The sequence below is a fragment of the Ursus americanus genome, chromosome 1, assembly GCF_024610735.1.
Source record: "Ursus americanus isolate L20-20 chromosome 1, mUrsAme1.1.p, whole genome shotgun sequence".
Taxonomy (NCBI): Eukaryota; Metazoa; Chordata; class Mammalia; order Carnivora; family Ursidae; genus Ursus; species Ursus americanus.
The window spans coordinates 32,733,662-32,748,727 of NC_142127.1; the positions used below are offsets into that span (position 1 = coordinate 32,733,662).

A 15,066-nucleotide genomic window follows, 5' to 3' on the forward strand; every position below is an offset into this window, starting at 1 on the left:
TTAAATCAAGGCTTTAAATCATTTCCAAATTAGTAAAAATACTCATCTGTATGTTCAAATATTAAGAAAGAAAAACATTCTATTAAAAGGAGTTACACTAAAACCCTCACCTGTTGATGTGGGTGTCGCTCGAAATGTCCCTGATACCATTTCTCCAAGACTTGAAGAAGAGTTTCCACTGGATTTCCTGGGATATAGAAAAGGAACTTAGGACTCATTCCCCAGATTCCTTGCAAATAGAACTTGAGAGTACAAAGCTTTCTTTGGCCTAAATCCTACTAAATAATTCAAAACACATCAAATCCTGCTTTGGAGAAGAACTTCAAGAATCTGCCCAAATGTTTTCTTTGACCTATTTCTCAGAGAAGGTGGGGAACTAACTGGGACCTGGACATACTTTGCACAAGTATCTCTCCCACTTATTCAATGCAGAAATTCAGCGGAAAAATCAAGGACAGAACCACTCTTGTGAACTGATGCTTAACTAATACTAGTCACCAGTTGGATGCACCAGTTGGATGTCAAACGTAGCTCAAAACAAGCCATAAGAGCTAGAAGAAGCATTTCTTTTTAAAAAGTGATTATATGGGAGTCAGAATTAAGAAGAGATGGTAACAACATGGTAATATTATTTGTGACCTAGAATGGAAGATTGTTCCATTGGTCTCCTGTGGGTTTGGAAGCTTCCCAGGAGTCCATAGAGGCCCTTGAGAGCCCACCTTCCTACTTCTCCAGTGTTCTTCCCTCTCAGTGCTTGAGAGCATGGTCCCTAGGTCAGAACAATCTCATTTCTCATCCTGGCTTTACCATTTACTAGTTGCAGCACCTTGGATATCATATTTCATGTCTTTGAGCCTTAGTTTCCCTACCTATAGAAGACAGTACACCTCACAGGGTTGGTGTAAAGAAAAAATAAGATCACGTCTGTGAGCTCTTGGTTTTACTCTTTTAGTTCAAAAGTACATAATAACATTATTGTTTTTAAATATTTTATTCATTTCTTTTAGAGAGAGAGCAGGTGCGGGGGTCGGGCAGACGGAGAGGGAGAGAGAGACTCTCAAGCAGGCTCCAGCACGGGGCTCCATTTCATGACCCCGAGCCAAAATTAAATGACTGAGCCACCCAGGCTCCCCAGTACATAATAACGTTATGAAATAATAATAATAATAATAATAATAATAATAATAATAAATAATAATAATAATAAAATAACAACTTTGGAAATGATAATAATACATTTTTTATTTCATTCATCAAATATTTATTGAGTAACCACTGTTCTAGAAACTAGGAATATAACAGTAGTGGGAAAAGACAAAATCTCTTCCTTACAGAGCCAGATTTTGGTGAGAGATCTCACTATCAAACAGATGAACAGGTAGATACATAGTATTTCTAACAATAGTAAGTACAACGGAGAAAACTAAGTCAGGAGAGAGATAGGAGTAAAGGAAGGGAAGTGGGTACAATTTTAAAGATGGTGGCGGTAAGGGGTCACTGGAAAGGTGATATTTAACAAAGATCTGAAGCAGATGAAGGAATGAGCTGTGGAAATATGAAGAAAAGGGTTCTAGTAAGAAGAAACTAGTAAGTGCAAAGGTCCTGAGGTAGGAACATGTGTTCCTAATGTGTTTAAGGAGCAGCAAGAGAGATAAACAGTCAAGAGAAGAGGGAATAAGAGGAATTAATAATCAATAATATTATAGTCATGTTAAATACTAAAAAAAGATTGATAATTAAAAGTGGGTTGGGGGACCTGAGTGGATCAGTCGGTTAAGTGTCTCTTGATCTCAGTTCACATCTTGATCTCAGGGTTATGAGTTTAAGCTCTGCTTTGGGTTCCATGCTGGGCATGGAGCCTACTTAAAAAAAATTTAAAAATTAGAATTAAAAAAAGTGGGGCTAACTGTACTTTTGGGATGTCTTATCACTGTTTAAGAAGTTCCCATTAAGGGGCACCTGGGTAGTGCAGTCGTTAAAGCGTCTGCCTTCGGCTCAGGGCGTGATCCCGGCGTTCCGGGATCGAGTCCCACATCGGGCTCCTCCGCTAGGAGCCTGCTTCTTCCTCTCCCACTCCCCCTGCTGTGTTCCCTCTCTCGCTGGCTGTCTCTATCTCTGTCGAATAAATAAATAAAATCTTAAAAAAAAAAAAAAAAAAGAAGTTCCCATTAAGACAAAGGCAAAAGGGCCCGTAAAGAACAGAGGAGTTTCTGAAGCAGAAAAGGATCCAACAGAAAAGGAAGTTGAGAAAAAGGAAGCAAGAGAAAGAACTGCTTCTATTTTAGGTGTTTCAAAAAACGATAACACATATCAAATCCACACTTCAGTGTAGGTTCACAATGTACGCAGGCTCAGTGTGATTCTGAGTTCTCTTTTCTCAGGCTTTGCCTGTGTCTCTGGGACCTACAAATACGTGCACTCTAATAGGATTTTTGTGGCTGTTTCATTAGTTCACTAGAGGTTGAATCATCCCAAGGTAGACAGTGTCTCAATCCCATTAGCAAGAGATGGCAGATGCCCTGGGTGGAGACAGGTGTTTCTAGTGGTGGGATGGTAGCACGTGTACCATTGCATTCCACGCCCACTTGAGAGGGGTTCTCCGAGAGCTAACCAGGAAGGGCCCCAGTGCCGGGTCAGGCCAGGTTCCCACCTATACTGAGAAAGAAGGCCCCATATGACTCTCATGGAGGAGAGCTTAATTTCCAAGGAAGGTATGCTGAGGCCACAGAGAAGTCTCCACTGTGGAGTTCACATTCAGTGGGGAGAGTGAAGTCTCTGAAACACCTCATACACAGACAACTGTCTTTTAGTCCGAAAGCATACATTTTTAACCTAATAAGCAAACTTGAAAACATCATCTTATTTTTCTACCCACCTTTCCAAGTAAGTTTATAGAAACGAAGGAGCCTTACCCTCCGTGAAAACGTCCCCTTTTTTGTTCTTGCTGAATCCGTATGTTCTCCAGTCTAAGTGGACTTGGGATGAAGCCAATCTCACAGCCTTCCTTCACGAGCCTTCCTATCCACCAATCATTGTTATATTTCTGGAATGCAGATATAAAACTGCTATCAGTAGTAATTCACTTATCTTCACATACCATTAATTAATTTCCAAGGACCAGAAGAACCAAATACTGTTTATATTATACTATATTGTATATAACACTATTTCTATTATATCATACTATGTTATATATATATATATATATCTAAGCATCCACGGACTAAAGCCAAAGTCTGCAAACTTTTTACCTAAAGGCCTGGATAGTAAATATTTTAGGTTTTGCAGGTCACATGATCTCTGTTGCAACTTCTTAAATCTCCTATTGTCACATGCATGTGGCCATAGACAATACATGAACAGGTGAGCATGGCTGTGTTTCAGTTAACCCTTTCTTTCTAAAAAAGACTGCAGGCTGCAATCAGCCTGCAGGCCACAGTTTGCCAATCTCTGGACTAAAGTTGGGTCCTAACCTTTGGATTCCTTTGGTCCTTGTCAAGAAGCCCCAGCCAATTCTTAAGAAATAGATTTTAGAGGGATAACTATGCATCAGTGTAATTGGAACCCTGGAGAACCAGACAGACAAATCTGAGATGAAATACATTCAACTGTCAGTTATTTGTCAAAGCTTTCAGGTAGATTCCATGATACTGTCTGTAATCTACTCTCATTGGAGAATTGTCATCTTCCAAATACAGGTTTACAAATTCAGATCTTTTTCAGATGAAAAAGAAGCCTCCTCTTACAAAGGTTAAGCATATTGTACACATGGAGTTTTTGAAATAATCTCCAAATGGCCTGAAGTCCAATAGGAACACCAGGATTTCTATTTACATAAAGTTCCATGACACGTAAAATCAGAAAGTAAACCCATGCAAAGGCTTCAGCCAGTATGGGGTGAGACTCTGTGAACATGATCTTATTCAGTGGGTGAGCAAAATTGTATTTGTAATTACAGATTTGCTGAAGCCTAGATCAGAAGGCATATTTAATCCAAGGCACCTGCCTCAAAGGAAGGTTTCAGGTAGGTGATTTTTAGAAAGCAGGTTCGGTCCTATTGTTTACATCCTCCAGAGATGATTCCAAAAACTTTGTCTTCATCAGTGTTGGGCAAGGTAACTCTCTCTCTCTGATCCAAAAAGTATGTTTTTTTTTTTTCAAAATGAAAAACTATATGTAGTACACTTTGCTTAGCTCAGAGAAAAGTGAAATTTATATGTATATGACACTGACACATTGTGAAGGAGAAATGGATGGTTTCATTAACTCACTGCAGCATGAAATTCTGCATAGCTGTGAGTAATTCTCAGCATCAGCCTCACACTCAAAAGCAAAACGATATGGCTTAGGGATTTGGCCTTTATTATGCACACAGCTCCTGCACGAGGCATGCAGGGCACATAGCTTGAGACTGCGCATCAGGAATGTGGGTTGAGGGGAACGCCTGGGTGGCTCAGATGGTTAAGTGTCTGCTCAGGTCATGATCCCAGGGTCCTGGGATGAAGTCCTGCATCAGGCTCCTTGCTCAGTGGGGAGCCTGCTTCTCCCTCTGCCTGCTGCTCCCCCTGCTTCCCCTGCTCTCTCTCCGACAAGAAAATAAATAAAATCTTAAAAAAAAATAAAGAAATGTGAGTTGACCTAATATAAAATTTTGAACAATCGAAGTCTTGATTTTTCCCATCTTCCCATCTTGTATTTCAGGGTAACAGGCCTGAAATAACAGGCCTGTTTATTTTGGAATCAACAAAAGGCAAGGAGGCCCTTTTAGAATCTTTGGTGCCCAGGTCTGGAATGTAAATCTTCTTGTGGTGGGGACAAAGCAGACTATGAGTCAGAGTGTCCTAGGGTTTAAGTTACTTCCTGAACCGTAAGTTAGCCCGCTGGAACACTAATTTATTAAACGGTACCCAAGCGACCTTAAAGGGCTTCCAGAAACAGTTCATGGCAACTTCCCAATCTGTTTTAGCTTCGTTGTAGGAAGCATCTAAAGCTCAGTGAGAATCTGGCTCAATGTAAATGGAAGTTCTCTGAGCTACCCCGCAGGAAGCTGCCACATACATTCAGGAGCTTCACACACTCCTCATTTGGTGAATGTGATAAGCAGAGCTGCAGCTTTTCTCTGCACTTAAGCTTCTCATTACTGAAAAAGTGCTTAACGCCGAGCTTAAGAGATGGCTGTCTAGATGACAGATGAGAGGAGAGGGGACAACTTGATTACAGAAATGTGTTGATCTGCGCTGATGCTCCCGGAGTATGTGCCAGGGGTTCTGGGAAGGTCCCCTAGTGTTGCTCCAATCCTTCTCATTCTCATTTCCCTAACATGGTTAGTACTTTCTCTTTCTAAGATGTTTTCTAATCGGGTATTTCAAGATCTGAAAACAAGCGGCTCTAATCCACGTAGGATTACCAGCTCAATACCATACATCGAACTGCCCACCTGACAAGAAAGTCACTGGTCAAGAAACATATAAATCAAAAAGCAGCCAACAGGACAAATTGAGAATATCGATGGAATGGAGGAAAGCAATAACATACAGCAAGGTTGGAATGTGGGTGTGAGTGGGTGTGCATAAAATATGCGAGAACTTCTCTTACCTTTTAAAGTTCTGCTTCTCCTTGGAAACAATGGATGTTAGCAACTAATGAATAGGGTTTGGTCATTTTTGATGGAAATGGTGAGACAATCCACTTAACCATTCAGATGCTAGGGCACATGTTTCAGGCTTAGGGTCCTTGTCTACCAGGCAAATGTGGATATCCTCACCTCATATGCCTTGAGAAGGTACAAATCAAGTTGATGCTACCCCCAGCTTCCTGTTAGCAAGGCTCTGAACCGTGTGTGTCTGTACCCATCCTCTCCCTGCGTGTTACAATGGGTAAGTGGTCCCCTTCTATCAAAAATCTCGCCCCCCCTCAACTTGGGGGTCTGGATCCCCTCTTCTTGCCTACTCAAAAACTGTACAACTTTGCCTACCTTTCCTTTCCCATCAACCTCTCTCTCTGTTTGTTAATATTAGCACATGCAGGTGCTCCACAAGCTCCCGTCTCAAAAGAAAACCTTTGACTTCATATCCTCCTCAGTCTACTACCTGGTCAGTGTCAACTTCCTTGAAAGCATGCTCTACCCTTGCTAAACATACTTCCTAACTCCCCTTCTCTCCTCATCCCCCTTCATTTGGCTTCCAGACAATCGTCCCAATGACTTCTGTGCCGCTGACTGCCATGCTGCCAACCCAAAGTCCATTCCTCACTCCTCATGTCACACAGCATTCGCCACAGCTGACTGCTTCCTTCTTTGGGTCACACGCCTCTCTTGATGTCCATACATTGCTCTGTCCTGGTTTTCCTCCTGTATCTCAGGCTTCTCCAGTTCCGTTTCCTTATTTGTTGAGTCATTTCATGTAGCCAACCTCTGTGGGATGGAATTCCTTCGGGTTTAATGTCGGGCTGCCTTTTCTTCTCCCTCTACTCTCTCTTTAGGTGACTTCAATAATTATCACAGCTTTAAATGCCACACATAATCTAATGACCTCAATTGACATCTTTGGCCCAACCCTTTCCTCGAAGTTCCAGATTCTAATGTCTAACTTCTACTTGATATATCCTTCGAGATGTCCCCTCCCCATCTGTCCTTTCCCCACCTTAGTCTTCTCCATCCCCATTGCTCAATTCACAAACCTTGATTTGCTTGATCATGCATGATGTCTCCCTCACTCTTAGTTTCTTCACCTGGTCTATCACGACCACTCTTCACTGAAAGTCTGCAATAGATCTCAAATCTGTCTACTTCTTTCCATCTCACTGCTGCCATGCTGGCTCAATTCCATTGAATGGTTCTAATGGTCTCCCTGATTCTATACTTATCCCACCCCAATCCATGGTCTCTACAACAATCAAAGTAGCCTTTAAAAAAATAATAAATTCATCCCACTCCTTTGCTTTTAAAGTCTTCAATGGCTTCTTATTACACTTAGAACAAAATCTAAAGTCTCATCATCACTTTAAGGTCCTCTATGACCTGTGCCCTGCTTAATTCTATGGCTGTCTTCTACTACTAGGTCCCTGGCTCACTGCATTACAGTCATATGGCCTTCTTCTAGTTAACTGATTGTGCCAGGTTTTTCTCCTACTGCAGGGCCTTTGCACATGGTGCTTCCTCTCCCTGGAAGACCTCCTCTTGCTCTTTTTAAGGTTGGCTCCTCTTCATCTTTCAGGTGTCTACTTAAAGTTCACATTGTCCAAAAGGCCTTCTCTGATCACCCGTGTACTTAAAAGTATATATAACACCCTTATCCCTATATTTTAAATTTTTTAGCATCTGCTTCGTTTTTCCCCCCAAAGCATTCACAATTTAGAATTATTTATTTGCTCATGATCTGTCTCCCCACTAGAATTTCAGTCCACGAGAGGAGGGAATCTGTCCGCTTTGTTTATAGCTGCCAGACAACATCTGCCAGGGCCTGGCACATACTTGAACACAAATGTTCAAGAACTGTATCTTGCATGAGTACCCGAACAAAGGAACAAATGTAGACAGAGCCTCAACCAGCTCTCACGGGCACAATGCAAAGACAGACAGCTAGAGACCTCCAGATGTTTGACCTACTTGCTATGAGGTGGTTAAAGTGTTAAAACTATGAATACGTCTCGGTGTCACTAATACCATTGTAGAATGCAGAGCTTCAAAGCAATGATTTGCAAAATTGTTATATATTTACCACCTGCATCTCATTTTAGACTGGGGGTAAGTGCAGGTGTTTCAGCGATGTGGAGTGATCGGTTTTTATTGATCACACTGCCTCAGGTTTCACTTTACTGTCCCACTCTCTTTTTTAGAGGGGCATGAGGGTGTAGCTATTTGCCAGTGTATGCCCCCAGCCCCCCCCCCCCCGGGAAGCTCTGTGTAGAACAAGGCCGGCAAGACTGTGCTCCTGACTTGGCCTAATTCTTGTGCCCATCTTCCAGATGCCATCCCTCCCCTCTATTCCAGCCCCTCACTCAATCAGCGAGCCTTCCAATATATTTCACTCTCAGCATGGATAACATGCTGAAATCTTTCCTATCTTAAAAAAATAAAAGAGCAAATAAAAATTTAAAAACACTCCCTCGATTCCATACTACCTTTTTCTGGCTACAATGCATTTTCCTTTTGGAACTCAAAGCTTTTAGGAAGAGCAGATTGTAATTCCTCTCCTCTGGACTCCAGATTATGTGGGTAAAGGCCTATTAAGTGTCTTCACAGGGCTTTCACAGCACCCCAGATACAGTGTACCTAAAAGCCAATTCACAACCACATCCACCTTGCAACACGGCTTCTCTTCTCCCCTCTCTGCCTTCTTTATCTGCCCCTCTTGGTCCCCAGAGCGACCCCCCCGCCCCGCGCTGACACCACCCTCTACCCTTTTTAGTGAGCTGTAGAACTGGCCTTTCTCCTTCCTTCCTTTCTCTCTATTTCACTTTCTCCAATATCCCCGCCCATGTGAAATCTCCCAGTCCCAGTCGGTCTGCTGCCTCTTCACTCTTCCCTCCAAGCTGCTCCCTCTCTCCAGCCTCTCTGCTGCAATCTCCGTCCAGCCTCTGCAACACTCCTTCAGCATCAGAGTTATAAGACACAAGGCTGGTGGCACCTGTCCATTATTTAAAATTCCTCTCCAGCCCACTGCTTGGTGATAAAGTCCAGGCTCCTTGTCAGGGCCAAAGAGGTCCTTTCTTATCAGGCCCCTGCCTCTGTGACTTGGCCCATTCCCTGTACCACTCGCTACTTCCTGCCCTCTAGCCTTGCTGCACTGCTCCTGGCTGCTGCTTCCACAGGATCCACCCGCACACCCACCCATCCTGAACTCCCTCGGGCCTCACCATTTCTGTAGAGCGCCCGACCCCTTGATCCTCCTTTCCCCAGCCAGGTGGTCCCTCCTGGGGGACTTTCTTTTTCATCAGGTTCCCACAACACCTATTCAATTTTACTACAGTAGAACTTTCTACGACGCCTAGTAGAAACTAGGCACCTGCCAGTGTTTTCCACTAGACTCAGAACTCCCTGGAAGCGGGGACAGTGTGCCTTCATCTCTGATCTCTTGATGCCCTGCACAATGTCTGAGATGAAGCAGGATTTCAATTTAGGTTGACTAAATGATTTTTTGATGTCATCATTCCACCTGCCAAGTTGCAAGGCCTCAAGTCCTCCCTATACCTCTCAATCCCTTAAGCTTTCTGTTTCCCAAAGTCCTCTGCCCTCTTCCTAGCTTTAATACTTTAATTATTAATTATACTCTGTAGTGTTGGTTCCAAGATCAAGGTCCACAGGATTACAGCAGAGATGTTTATAATTACAATATCCCTTGTAAATGGTCCCTCATGGGTAGGCGCCGTGCCACCAAACTCAATGTTTCCCTAAGTTGGATCCGTAGACCTGTGGCTCTGCAGTTGTGCAAGGTGATTAAAAGGTGACCAGGGGACCACAGGACTGTCCTAAATCCATCCTATGATGACGGTGATGCAATGTTTTAAATGCGGGATCATCCAAGCAATGATCTCAGTCTGCTAGATCTCAGTGAGAATGAATGGATTTGGAAAGCCCAGCAAATTAAATGAGGTAACACACTGACAGCTCCTCAGGGCTTCTCTCGGTTCAGTTTGGCTCAGAGCTGATTTCGGCTCTTGCCTCGTGGCAGGTTAAGGGACGCAGAGAGTCCTACATTTACCTCTTTAATGTGGAGAAAGTCCTTGGCATCAAAGGAAATGGCTGTGCTCGGGACAGGCACATCCTCGTCCAAGGCGCCACAGTAGCTCACGTTCGTCTTCACAGCAAATGCTACAGGCTTGGACTGGGGACAGAACATGGCATAAGGATGGAGGAAGAAGACAGAGTGGGATTTTTCACATTGAAAAATATAATAAGATAATTGATAGTACCAGGCAGGAAGGGAAACCACTTTCCAAAGAGGTGTCTCAAATGGGTTTCACGGTCCCTGGCAGCGTAGAGAAATCTGCAGCGATGACTTTAAAAATTATTCAACCCAATCAGCCCAACCATTTTCCCCCTCCTGTGCTCCTTTCCAACATCCCAAACAAAGAATCCTACGCTAAAGTGCTGGGGAAGGATGGAAAGACAGGAGGGGGCTGTCTGCTTTGTCCTCTACTCCTCAAACTTACGTTTGTTATTTCAAATGATAATAGACAGCCCTTGGGATACAGGAAATGTGTGCCAGGTCTTAAATTAAAAGGAGGTGGTGGGAGTAAAATAAATATTTTTTGAAATAGCCTCAGATCTGAAAACCTGTGGAATCCCACTCAGTAAAATGAATACCTTGTCCTACCAGGAAAAACAAAGGCCAGTTAAGGGTAGACCAGAAGGACGAGCACCATCTTCTCCCTAGGTAACAAAAGCTGGTTCTGAAACTCTTTTTAGGCAAACTCCTCCCCAGCAAAGTGCTCTTGGGTGGGTGCAGCCTCTCAGAGGCTAAGCAAACCAGCAGCCTAAGCTAACGGTGCTGCGGCTGCCATTTGGGTGACCATGAAGGCCACAAAAAACTCTGAAAGAAAACTAAAACAAAAATTAGCCGCAAGTGAGAACACAAGGTTCCTGCAATCCTGGGCTGCTTTGTTAGTGTCTCATTTATTGTGCTGAGAACATGACTGGGGAGCAAGATTGAGGCAAGACCCCAGTTAAAGCCTTACCCATGTCCCTTCACAGGCACTGCCCCACACCCCCTTCAGCCAACCAAGCACAGATAGCATGTGTCACAGCAAATGAAGATGCCTTGTTATTGGCATCGTTCCCCTTACTGCTCTTATAAACAGTTTACTGTAAAAACAGAAAAAGGAAGGAATTCATATTACTTGAGCTTCAGTTTTTCCTCTAAAAGGTAGAAGACTGGATCAATATGCCTTAGGAGTCTGTCATGAAGGGCAAGGAAGACAGGCTGGCCACAACCCCTGCCTCATATTTTGCATAAAACTTCATTTGACAAAAGGAGTCTATGCTAAAGGAAACAAACACACGAACAAACAAAAAACAGTTTGGAAGGCATAGAACAGGAGATCTCTAGCAACTCTTCCAGTTCTAAGATACAAAAATGCAGTTTGCTCCCTCTTGCCTCCTGTGGGTACAGAGATTCCTAGATGGGGAACATCTGTGGGACATCTGAAGTTCTATTTTGGCAATGCCTTTGATTGTTCATCTTTGCTGAAATGCTAATAGTTTTTCAAAGCTCCTAACTTCATGCGGAACTTGAGGAGGGAGACTGAAACCGAGAGGGGAGCAGTAGAAAGACCCACGGAACAACAGTGCGCAGGTAGCCAGAAATGAAGACTGATGGCCCAGAGAATGAGGGGTCGGGAACGGGTGGAGCAACGTGTACCCTAGGAGGCTCTCTGTCGACACTGGGAGTGGCAAGCTTAATATTAGCCACAACTGTGAAGTTGGAAATGCCCAATAATTCACCACCATTCCTAACACAAAGGGTGAAGGGTCGGGGTCTCAAGAAATGGCCCCCTGGGAATGTTACTAACCTCTCTTAGGGGGTGAATGGGTCAGGAAGCCTTACAATCTGGTGCCTTAACAGGATGATCATAAAATGACTGTTCCAGAAGAATCTGACACAGGGGACAAGCAGCTGCTACCTGCTGAGGAACACGCCACTTGGGAGTCAAAGAGGGGCAAGAAAATCACCTTTGCTCTCTCAAGCTGGATAGCGGCTTGTTGTTCTCTCTCCTGCCGAATCGCTTCCCGATCCTCTTCCAGAGAGACATCGGAGTCTGATGGCCTGCTCGTGTAGGAATCCGCTGAACCCTGCAAAGGAAACCCCAGAGTGGTTTAAATGAGATGATGTGGAGCTTCTTCAATCATCACATCCGTAACAGCACCCCGGAGTGGGTTCTCTTCCTTTGCACAGGGGTTGGTGCACACGCTCTGCGCCTTTGTTGCAGGTATACGTTTAGCCGGCAGAATATAGTTAATCATCTTAGTAATTCAGAAGATAGCAATGTTGTGAGGGAAAATATTTTGACTAGATTAAGGGCTAGGAAGTGAACTGCATGAAAATTATGTGATATCCAGTTCCATTTCTTCTTGTTTTATGCGATCTTTTATATTAAGCCCATACTCATTTGCGGACCTGAAGTTTCATTCCATTCTCCTTTTTATATACACATCTGAGGGAAAAAGATGCTCAGCCTATGATAAGAGCTAAATTCTACCCATATCTGGGGCTACAGAAGACAGATTTATCTAAGATTTCAACACAGCGAAGTAGTGTCACTTTAGTAAGTGAGTTTCCAGTTCTAGTAACCACACCATTGAACTCTTCCTCTATTAAAACTTAAGTCATTGGGATGCCTGAGTGGCTCAGTCAGTTAAGTGCCCTGCTCTTGATTTGTCTCACGTCACAATCTCTGGGTTGTGAGATCGAGCCCCACATCGGGCTCCATACTGGGTGTGGAGCCTGCTTAAGATTCTCTGTCTCCAGGGCGCCTGGGTGGCTCAGTTGTTAAGCATCTGCCTTCAGCTCAGGGCGTGATCCTGGAGTCCTGAGATCGAGCCCCACATCAGGCTCCTCCGCTGGGAGCCTGCTTTTTCCTCTCCCACTCCCCCTGCTTGTGTTCCCTCTCTCGCTGGCTGTCTCTCTCTCTCTAATAAATAAATAAAATCTTAAAAAAAAAAAAAGATTCTCTGTCTCCCTTTCCCTCTCAAAACAAAACTTCAGTCATTGTCTTACACTAGCCATACATGGTCACTATGGCCACCAAGCCATGAACTTAAAGATGAAAACAAGGATGTCCTCAACAGAAGCAGACATCTAGAAGGGCTATTTGAACAACACCGAAATCCAGCCTGACAGATGTGGCCAAGGTACTGGAGGTGCCCAGCATCACTCGGTATTCATGGCATAAGAAGAGATGAAAATTACAGCAGCTAGTTAAAAAGTTAAAAAAAAAAATCCTTGAAGTCTGCGTTCTGGTCGCTGAAGGAACGTCACCCTTACGATATCCTTAAGCTGGCATTACAAGTTGATATTTGCATAGATGATGACATTTACACAGCAGAGGTATTGACAGAACTGGTGTATTTGGCATGTTTCATACATCATGCACAGATTTTGAAAAGCACAGACCTACCCATATAGCTGAGAATCTGCTATCCATTGCAGAAAGGACTCTTAAGAAAGGTTGACTGCTGAAATGGATCCTTTGAAAGTTTTCCTAAACTTAGAAACGTTAGGGTTAGCACAGATTTTCCTGGTGGCCTAGGACAGTAACTCCTGGTGAGAGGTTTTATCAGAATGCCCACAGAACCCTGGTTCTTCATTCTGCCTCTGTAACTTGCTTTTGAAAACTGTATGCAAGTTACTTCGGCCACTCCAGACTCAGTCTCTTCATGTGCACAATGGCAACACTGCTTACTTCAAAGAATTAAATGGAATAAGACATAATGAACAGCTAATTGACTTAGTCCTCACTGTCATACCAGCACAGAGCTAGCTGCTTTGCGCACCTCACCTCTCTGAATCCCTGTAACAGTATAGAAGCTTTGATTCAAACTTGGGCAGTCCAACCTTAGAACCAGCAGTTTGAAATCCTGCACTGAGCTGCACTTGATATTAAAATATTTACTCCAGGATCTGGCACATGGTAAGCACATAATAAATGGTCATTCTCATCCCTGTTTCCTAGTCCTGACAGCTCTACATTGATTTAAAAAAAAAATTAACTCTAATCGTTTTTCAACTCACTTATAATATATACGCACAATCGCCCACCTCAAAAAGTATCCATTTTTCTTATTGTATTTGTTGTCAAGAAAACACTATGTTTTTTTCCCAGCTTTATTGAGATATAATTGATATATAACATTGTGTAATTTTGCGGTGTACAATTTGTCGATTTGATGCACTTATATATTGCAAAATGATTACACTATAAGTGTGATAACTGCAGTGTGCCCAAATCCATGCACTTTATGTAGCACTTCTAGAAGTGCCCTTTAAAGAGGAAATGGATTTGTTAAACAAATTACAACCAAATTCCTCTGTGCAAAAGTACTGGAGAAAAAGCTGGACCTACAGAATGGATCAATACAGGGTGACTGACTATTCTATAGATCCCTCACTGCTGAAAAATAAAAGCTACCTTGAAGTCCTTTAAATGAGTTCTCTTAGAACACAGCTTTTGAGCAAATTTAGGTATACCTGCAAAGAATCCAGAGTAAGAGCGAAAGAAAACAATGTTTCTAAAACATGTATGAGAACAGTTCTGAGTTAGTTCTAGGTGATGCTTTGCGGCCGAGTGACGTGTGCTGCAGATCATTTTAAGGCCCTGGACTGGCTGTGTGAAGGTGTCTGGACTGCAACATAATGGCGCTGCATGAAGTCAGGAAGGAGGCACTTGCCGTGTTTTGCAAACATGTGCTGGGGAGGCTGATGACTGTAGTCCAGGAGCAGGCAGGCTCCCTGCTGGAGCAGTGAGGCAAACGACTAAAATAGACAGTCTACTGCTGACACGAGGAGACAGCTCATTCCCGAAACTACTTTAACGACTTTTCATCCTGGCATTCCATCACCTCTGAGCACACGAGAAGCAACTCAAAGGATTCCTGCAAATGAGCTTGATTTTGAAATGTGAACAAGACTGGGAAAATTTCAAAATTACTTAATAAGTCCAGCTATTGCCAAATACGTAAAAGCAGAAGCTTCTGTTTACTTCCTTGTTTCTAAAACTATGGGTAGAGGGAAAGATAAGCACTAGGATATTTGTTTTCATAATCCCAGGGTTACAGCATTTCGACATTTACTCTGGTTTTTCTTCTTCTTTCTCTTTTTCAATGTCATCTACATTTCTTTGAATACAGAAATCCCTGCTGCTGTCTCTCAGGGTTCTGGGGAAAACAGAAGTCCGCCATCAAGAGCCTAAATTTGGCCCATGGACGTGTTCTGCTGGCTTGGCAAAGAAACAGTTTCTTGTTTTTATTTTTTGTTTTGTTTTGTTGCGACTGGGTGAAAAAGGTATAGACATATCCGAGGAGAAAGAAGGAAAAGAAAACAAAAAGGACCTGGGATATATACAAAGGCT

At 43.2% G+C, this 15,066-nt stretch overlaps 1 protein-coding gene across 1 annotated transcript in view; it reads right to left on the minus strand.

The window, feature by feature from the left end:
• CACNB4 (calcium voltage-gated channel auxiliary subunit beta 4) overlaps nucleotides 1-15,066 on the minus strand; it is a 235,831-nt gene that overhangs the window by 38,330 nt on the left and 182,435 nt on the right. The window contains exons 3-6 of the mRNA XM_045781924.2: nucleotides 11,672-11,791; nucleotides 9,702-9,824; nucleotides 2,913-3,043; nucleotides 111-187 (exon numbers count right to left, since the gene is read on the minus strand). Coding sequence (XP_045637880.1) covers nucleotides 111-187; nucleotides 2,913-3,043; nucleotides 9,702-9,824; nucleotides 11,672-11,791 — 451 coding nt within the window. The remainder of the gene's footprint in view (nucleotides 1-110; nucleotides 188-2,912; nucleotides 3,044-9,701; nucleotides 9,825-11,671; nucleotides 11,792-15,066) is intronic.